An 8,197-nucleotide genomic window follows, 5' to 3' on the forward strand; every position below is an offset into this window, starting at 1 on the left:
CTTCCTCTTCTTCACCAGTGCACGGTGGCAAGGACCCGCGTGTCCGAGGCTTCATCAAGCACACCCACTTTGGTCTGCCGCTCGAGCTCGATCACCTCAAGTCCTTCTCCAGGGAGCGCAAGATCGACCCCGAGGTTGCGCGCCAGGTACACTCGTTCTCCTAACTTATTTACTCACCAGCGAAGCCAGCCACACCACGTCGCTCATGACTTCCACTTCCTCATTTCCTTCGCATGCGCACCGCTTGCGCGCACATGCCCACTCACGGTCCCTCTCTCACTCTCTCTTCCAGAACCTGTTGAACTTCAACATCTGTACGGTTCTGCACCCGCACGAAACCTGCGTGCAACACTTCTTCACGTTCGCGTGGGCCGGCTTCAAGCGCGCTCTGCCGCTCTACGCGCCGCTGCACATCGTCACCACGCTGGTGGTCCTGCTGGCCAAGCTCACCTCCAAGGTCAAGGAGAGCGTCAAGCGGGCTGGCAGCTTCTCCAACCTCAGCCGCAGCTTCAGCATCGACGACTTCATCGAGGCCACCGACGCCCAGCAACAGACGCACGATGGCGCTCACGCGCCCGTGCCCGCGCAACCGCCAGCGAGAAAGGAGCCCCTCCAGGCGGCCCTCGACAAGGCGCAGGCGTTTGCCGCTAGGATGCTCAAGGTGCTCACCAAGAGGCGCATCCTGCGCGTCACCTCGTTCACGCTGGCGCTCGTGCGAAGGGTCATCTTCAACATCGTGCGGTCCTCGGTCTTCCTTGGGGTCTACTGTTCCGGTACTGCTCGCTTCCTTCCCGTTCTGCCCACCACAGCACTGCCACCAACATTCACCGCTGCAACTCACACCATTGCCCATCGCCAACGCGGGATGACTTGATGGTACAGCTGCCTGGCTGGCCGCTTGCTTCGCGCACAATATGAGCGGCGTCAAGGGTCCGTTCTGGGTCCGACTCCACCTCATGTTCTCCGGCCTGGCTTGTCTCCTCGAGGTATGATCATTCCAGTTTCGTGTTCTTCGTGCGGGCTTGAAGCTCATGCACTCTCGCATTCGTGTTGGTGGGCGGCAGGCCAAATCGAGGCGCATCGAGCTGGCCATGTACTGCATTCCTCAGGCCCTCAACTCGGCCGTCAACGAAGCTATCAAGTACGCGCCGACCCCCCTTACACACTTCCAGTCGGCGACCATGTTCGTGCTTGCCTTCATGTTTGCTGATGTACTGCATTTGGGGGATATGGCGTGAGCGCAGGTACAACAAGCTGCCGCGGTGGCTGGTGAACCTGAGGCACCTCGACGTGCTGTTCTTCTGCCTGGCGTCGGCCGTCACCGTCTTCTGCTACAAGAACGACCCCAAGAGCATTCGGCCCAGCTTCTACTTCCTCATGAAGTGGCTCTGGGCTTGAGCCCCTCCCTCGCCAGGTTGGCTGAGGGTAATGAACGGCTGTTTAATTTTACATGGCAAAGTTGTTGGTTACATGGGGGGGGTATGGGTGCACGTCGCGATCAGACGTTGTCATCGTTGAGCTGGGCCAGCACTGCCTTGAGTTCGTCGATGATCTCTTCTCGCCCGTCGTCATGTCGCAGGGCGTGCTCCACGTCATCGATGTGCGCCGAGAGGTAGCGCTGCAGCGCGTTGAGCGCGCTGAACTTGGTCTTGAGCGGCACCTCAGTCTCCGCCGCGCGGCCGCGGTCCGCGCCCTCAAGCACCTTCGCGTAGAACCGCTCCAGGCTGGCCTTGTTGGTCACGATGAACGAGTTGAGCTGCTCCATGTACGCTTCCTTGGTACCCGGCAGGGTGTCGTTGGCAAGGTTCTGCAGCACCTTCGCCACCAGAATCAACTGTCGCTGGGCCACCTGCAGTTATAGCTCCTATCAGCAACCCATCCAAAGAACGAAGAGCGAAGAGCAAAGAACGAAGAATGTGGGGGGGGGAGGGATACCGGGTGCGGCGGAGAGTCAAGGAGGCCGTAGACCTGGGGCGCCATGAGGGCGGGGCAGAGCATGCGAAGGAAAAGGAAGCCGCCCATGCTCCGGAACTGGGCCTGCGCGTCGTACTTGGCGCCCACCTCTGAGTCGATGTGTCGCATGAGCTGCTTGATCTGCGTGGGAATGATCTTCTCGCTGTCTACGATGCACTTGAAGAGCTTCTGCGCGGCGAGCCACAGCTCGAGGCTGTTGATGGTGGTGTCCGACGCGTCGTCGATCCGGTGCGGGTCGATCTCCATCGACGTGGTGCTCAGCAGGTCCAGGCTGAACCCGCTGTGTTCCGACAGCTCGGACTTGTCCAGCTTATACCGCGACTTCTTGCTTGCCAGCTCCTCTGCGCAGGCCCATCAGCTTTACTTTGAGCGGTGCGTGGGGTGTAGGGGCGTGCGGTACCTGATTCGGCGCCGAAGGACTCGACGGCGTTGTCGTTGAGGGAATGGACGGAGGTGACGAGGGTGAACCACCTGCGTACGCCGCGTGAGTGAGTAAGCAAGTAAAAAGTAAAAACAATAATAAATAAATAGATAAATAAAAACCAAAACGAAAAGCGAAGATCAAAGAGCGAAGGATCAACGCACAGATACTGCAGGCCCACCATGCGGACGTAGAAGCTGAACATCCGCACCGACAGACTGTTGGATCGGAACAGGGTGCCGGCGTCGGGAGCAGCCTCGACCTCCCTGCTGATGCGCTGCTCTAGGATCTGATAGCCCAGCTGGTTCGACTCGAACACGCACATCACCGCCTTCGACATCTGTAAAAGAGTGTTGTTTCGGACATAAGGTGAGATTACATTACACGAGGGGGGGGTAGGCGGACTTGAAGGTGGGTAAAAAGACCTTGTCGGCGTCGGTGGCCACCATCTTGTGGGTCATCGCGTGCACGATCCTTCCGTCTTCAGAAATGAGCAGCTGCTCCAACTCCTCCAAAGCCTGCGAAACGCGAGTGTCAGCATCCAGAGGTGCGGTGGCGTGTGCGGTGCCTGTGTCGTGTAATGGGTGGCGTGTGAGCGTGCGTGTGGTGATAAGTACCTGCTGCCTGCTCTTGGGAATGGAGCCGGCATCCTTGACCTCTCCGTAGGCCAGCACACTAAAGTTGGGCTGGCGCAGCTTCTTTTGCCTTCTGCGCCGGCCGCTCCGGCGTGCCAACAAAATTCCGAGCACCAGGAGCACGAGCAGCAGGAGCAACACGAAGCCGGCGACTCCCCCGACCACTCCGCCCACAATGGGTCCGCTGTCCGACCCGCCGTCCCTGATCGATCCGTCCCCGCGTGAGCGTCCATGCCTTTCAACTCCGAGAAACAAGAACGAAGAACGAAGACGGGGGAGGTACCCTGGCAATGGGACGGTGGGTGCGGAGGGAGACGGCAGAGCCGACACAAGGACCACCGTGTAGGCCGTCGACGTGGTGAAGTTGGCGCTGTTGGTGATCAGGCAGCGAATCACCATGCCAGCGAACTCGTCCGTCCCGTTGATGTAGAACGTGCTCTCCGTCGCCCCGGCGATGTTGTTCCACACCTACACACATGTGAACGCGCGCGGACCACATCGAAACTCTTATTCTGCGTCCTAGGGCTGATTGTAGCTCGAGCTCACCCACGTACCTCTGTGAAGGTGCCGTTGCTGGCCCTGACCACCCGGTACTGGGGCGCCCAGTCGGCGTAGAACGACTGGTCGTATTCGTCGTCACTGCCGCTGCTGCGCCTCACCAGCGTGTCGTTGCTGTCGGGAGTGGTTGAGTTGGCTGTGGCGTTGACCGGCACGAGCGTGAGGTACTGCCACTGGTAGGTCGGGCGCGGCAGGCCCGAGGCCAGCACCACCACCTCAAAGTCCACCGCGCCTAGGGGCACGTTCAGGTTGGGTCCGTCGGGCTGCGACAGGATCGCCGGCGTGCTCGCCGTCGCCAGCACGCTCACGCTCGCAGCGGCCGACGACAGCTCGCCGTCCGTCACGCACAGCCGAAGCTGATGACGTCATCACGCAAATCGAGTCAATACAAGTCAGAGTCGCAGGAAGTCGTCATGAATGGAGAGGGGACGACAAACCTCGAATGCGCCCAGGTTGTTGAGCATGAGCTTCGGGGCCTGGACCGACGTGTTGCTGATTTCGGCGATCTCGCAGGCGCTGCTGAGGACGGTCCACGTGTACCAGAGCTCGGTGCCCGGATCGCCCGAGTAGGCCATCTGCTGGTCGACGCCCGTGGCGTTGACCACCAGGTTGGACAGCGTCGGAACGTTCCAGCTGGTGCCATTCCCTATCCCCTCCGCAGCTGCATACATTCACCCAGAGTTTAGCACAACACACACCACCGCACGCACACGCGCACACGCGCACACGCACGCGCCATCGTACAACGTACTTATGGTGGCAGCGGGTGCGTCGTTGGCGGCGGTGCCCTTGTTGAGCAGTTCGAGTTCACCGGGCGTAAGGCCGTGGTCGTAGAACTTGAGCTCGTCCATGTACCCTCGCAGGCTGTCCGTGGTGAGCCCCGCATACAGCTGCAAGCTACTGGTCGTGATCTGCGGCGCCGAGGCTTTACGTGCGTCAGTGCCACCGCACACGTACGCGCACCTATGTACATGGCACGCGTACCTGGGCGGCAAGCGCGCATGGTGCCGTTGATGGCGACGCACAGGTGCGACGAGTTATAGACGCAAGCGACGTGCGTCCAGTCCGTCGACGTCCTGGGGTACTCGAAGCTCGAGTCCGTCGTCGTCTCCAGCGAAGAGAACACGATCTTGCAGGACAGCTGATATGTGCCGACAAAACAAAACTATCAGCGCGTGCGTGCGGTGGTGCGTGTGCGGTGTGTGCGTGATGTGTGCATTGAGGGGAGTGATACTGCGTAGAAGGACGAGAAGGCGGAGGAGGTGGAAGTGATGAGTTGGAACCGCAGGGTGCCGGGCCTCTGTGCGATCACGCGAGGCACGTAGCTGGTGGTGGAGGCCAGCTTGATCCAAGCGGCCACCGAGAACTGAGACGAGTCCGAACGTGGGAATAGGTTCAACGAACTAATCACTGCACCCGCCCATTCGTCTTTGTCAGGCACACACATGCCCTCACACGACACACGACTCACGACACACGACACACGACACACACTGCGCTAGTTGGGCACTTACGGACATTGCTGGAAGAGCTTGTGAGCGCCACGCCACTCCCGAATTTGCCCTCAGCAGATAGGGCCGCGCCGCTCGCTGCCTTGCCAGCTGTGTGGCAAGAAGAGACCGAACCCCCAACAACAGGCTATGGGCGTCAATGATATCGCGTGCGTCACCCCGCTGTGCCCCATACACGCCTTAATGCACGTGCCGCGCCCAAGGCAAGAAAAAAGAAGAAGGAGGGAACAAGCACAGAAGAAGAAGAAGAGGTACCGGGTACGGTGTTGAGGCAGTAGCCGGACAGGCCGCTGTAGTCACCTGTGCACGAGTATCATTAAGTGAGCAAGAAATAGTTAGATATATTATTATGATTATTCTATTTATTTGATAGGTTGAAAGAGAGGAACACGTGCTGTCGAAGGGGTAATAGGCCACCAAGGCGCCTTGTGCGAAGCCCGCCCCGAGGAGGGTCAGCAAAGAGATCACCACCAGGAGGCCCATGAGCATGGTACACCCCCGCCTCATCCTCATCATCTTCTTCCTTCCCCTTGGTGGATGCTTGTTGGGGAACTAAAGAAAATGAAGGAAACAGTTCGCGTTCATTTGATCCTCTCCAACCGGAGCTCGTTCGGAGTTGGCAATCTCGCAGACAAAAATAAAAACAACATCCTGGCTTGAAACAGACTACAGATAGTCAGGGGTGCTGCTTGTGCCGGTTGGCTCTCACGACGTGTCGTTGGGCGACCTCCGTGGCGGGTAGGAGATGAAGGAGGGCGACGTGGTGCGCGACGGCCGAGGCGGCGGAGAGGCCAGGGCTGAGGCTGACGCCACCCGCGCCGGCGGCGAGCTGAGGTTGACCACCTCCGGCGGCGCCGAAGTGGCGGGGCTGGTGGCCGTGGGAGGCGTGGGCGGCGGGCGGCGCTGGGCCAGCTTGGGGCAGGCCGTGGGCGACGACGGGTTGACAGGGGACGAGGGCGCCGACGAGGCCAACGCAAACGCGCGCCGAGGTCCGTTCGTTTCCGGCTCGTCGGGCGGCAGCGAGATGGAGCGCGACGGCATCGTGCCGCGTTGCAACAGCTGCGAGCCCAGGTTGGGAGTGGTGGCAGCCGGCGGCGATGATGGCGAGGCGGCTGCCGACGCCGACGCCGATAGGCCCGAGCGGGTCGGAAAGGCGGCGTTGGCGTTCTTGAGAAGGGCGTCGGATTGGTGGGGGTTCATGACGCGCTTGAGATTGGGCACCGAGGCTGAAGTGATCGGTGGCGAGTTGAGCTGGCTCTGCTTCTGCTCGGTCGTCGACGTGCTCCCGTAGCGCATCGTCTTGTAGTCCCGCGAGGCCGCGTCCTTCAACGTGGGCTCCGGCATCGAGGCCGCCGTCTTCCCGCCTGATCACAGAGATTGGTCAGTCAGCGCGTCGACATTAAATAAAGAGGCGGCAACGCACTGGGCATGGTGGTGTTGATGGCCGCCGGGGTGCTGATGGTGGTGCCGCGGATGGTCTTGCCGGTGACCGGCTTCTCGCGCGGCTCGCGGGCCAGGGAGAGCGTGAACAGGTCGGCCTCGCTCAGGACCGGCAGCTCGGCGAGGAACGTGTACAGCGGCTCCCGCTTCTCAAACGTGTAGCACGTCTGTCGTTGGAAGGTGCGAACAGGCAGCGAGTTAGATGGATGATGATGTGATGACGAATGAGTGAGGGTGGGAGCGCACCAGCTGATACTGCTGCACGCTCTCGATGATGTTGTAGACCATGCGGCGCTTGTTGATGTTGATCAGCCCCTCGAGCGTGTCCGAATTGCCGTCCTCCATGAACGTGAGATCGCTCAGGTACACGCCACTGTGCGAACCACCACCACCAGAGAGGGTCAGCCCAGGAGTTATATTCCACAGTGGTCCCTTCCCCCAAGGAGCTAATCCGTACACGAATGGAATGGTGGGCGGTGCGGCTGACTGAAGGGCGTCGCGGTATTTCTTGAACGACGCCTCGGGATTCATCAAGTCCTCCAGCTGGTTCACCACCTGGTACGCCCACGCACACGGTTGAGCTAAAATGTGATGGTGCGCTGTAAGCTTCAAGATGTGCACCTTGTTGGCTTTGTCCTCCTTCACGGTCTTGAGCCGACTGACGGCAGACAAGTTGAGTCCTGAAATGATCGCCATGAGGCTGTGGTAGTTGTGCACCTGCCTCAATTGCTGTGTTGTGTGAAGTCGGCCATGTCAGTGACTTTGAATCGATCAGTAGTGGGCAGGCGTGGCGTACCGCTGCCACGACTGCGAACTTGGAGAACATTTTGCGGCGCGTCTTGGAGGTGGGTTGCAGCAGAATCATGCCCGCCACCCAGAGCGACACGGAGTTGGCCCGATCTGTATGTCCGGACCAAATAACGCGGTTGGGGATTGTGCTCACAGCGTCACATACATGCGCAACGCAAGGCGCAAACATTGCGGGAGCCGTGGCGTACTGATGAGGTTGATGACGTGGTGCGCGCGGTACTTGAGCGGCTCCTTGTTCCATGCCCCGCTCAGCAACTCTTGTGGCTGTTGTTGTTGTTGTTGTTGTTGTTGTTGTTGTTGTTGTTGTTGTTGTTGTTGTTGTTGTTGTTGTTGTTGTTGTTGACCCGATGCATTAGTTGGTCAGTCATCCGCTCTCAATAGAGGCAAAGGGTCCAATCAATACCCGGATGCTCTTGAACATGTTGAAGTCGATCAGGGTCATCTGTTCCGCCACTTCGACGGACTTGAGCTCCAGAAACATCTTCGAGAACGAGAGCACTGCAGGCGGCTGTGACGACGTTTACCCTTCAGGTCAGCCTCTTTCTCCTCCGTGACTACTCAGAAAGTACGTACCTTGAGCTCGCGTAGGATGTCGATCTTCCTGCTTTGCCGGCTCTGATGGAGATGGCAACACGTTAGGCTACCAATTCCGAGAGCCGTACGGAGAGGCCAAACGGTCAAACGTACCTTGATCTCGCACGATCGTCGCAGAGCGTCCGCCGTGAACCGAATGGTCTGAGAATAAAGGGGCCTCGGAGTTAAAAACTGTGTGATGGGTGGAGGAGGACTGAGCGGGAGGGTGAACCTTGTTGGAATGCTGGGAGAGCTGATCGATGAATTCCGACAGC

General features: G+C 59.5%; 3 protein-coding genes across 3 annotated transcripts; 1 reads left to right on the top strand and 2 right to left on the bottom strand.

Annotated features, from left to right (window-relative positions):
• Positions 1-32: 32 nt before the first annotated feature.
• Positions 33-1,398, top strand: ACA1_272950 (uncharacterized protein; the record flags this gene model as incomplete). The annotated part of the gene is made up of 5 exons (XM_004333809.1): positions 33-146; positions 293-773; positions 883-986; positions 1,065-1,141; positions 1,245-1,398. Coding segments are annotated over 5 exons (930 nt in total), but the record flags the coding sequence as incomplete, so codon positions are not given.
• A 100-nt stretch (positions 1,399-1,498) lies between these two features.
• Positions 1,499-5,588, bottom strand: ACA1_272960 (GTPase-activator protein for Ras family GTPase; the record flags this gene model as incomplete). Its single annotated transcript, XM_004333810.1, has 15 exons — positions 1,499-1,849; positions 1,936-2,315; positions 2,375-2,445; positions 2,560-2,735; positions 2,821-2,913; positions 3,013-3,265; positions 3,314-3,498; positions 3,585-3,944; positions 4,026-4,249; positions 4,340-4,513; positions 4,573-4,729; positions 4,823-4,954; positions 5,107-5,189; positions 5,355-5,399; positions 5,489-5,588. The coding sequence occupies 15 exons, from the start codon at positions 5,586-5,588 to the stop codon at positions 1,499-1,501; spliced, it is 2,784 nt and encodes a 927-aa protein (XP_004333858.1).
• Positions 5,589-5,804: 216 nt separating this feature from the next.
• ACA1_272970 (RasGEF domain containing protein) lies at positions 5,805-7,830 on the bottom strand (the record flags this gene model as incomplete). Its single annotated transcript, XM_004333811.1, has 8 exons — positions 5,805-6,463; positions 6,523-6,706; positions 6,786-6,912; positions 7,027-7,094; positions 7,161-7,268; positions 7,336-7,439; positions 7,538-7,613; positions 7,753-7,830. The coding sequence occupies 8 exons, from the start codon at positions 7,828-7,830 to the stop codon at positions 5,805-5,807; spliced, it is 1,404 nt and encodes a 467-aa protein (XP_004333859.1).
• Between the last annotated feature and the right edge of the window lie 367 nt (positions 7,831-8,197).

The sequence above is a fragment of the Acanthamoeba castellanii genome, assembly GCF_000313135.1.
Source record: "Acanthamoeba castellanii str. Neff unplaced genomic scaffold scf7180000084773, whole genome shotgun sequence".
NCBI lineage: Eukaryota > Discosea > Longamoebia > Acanthamoebidae > Acanthamoeba > Acanthamoeba castellanii.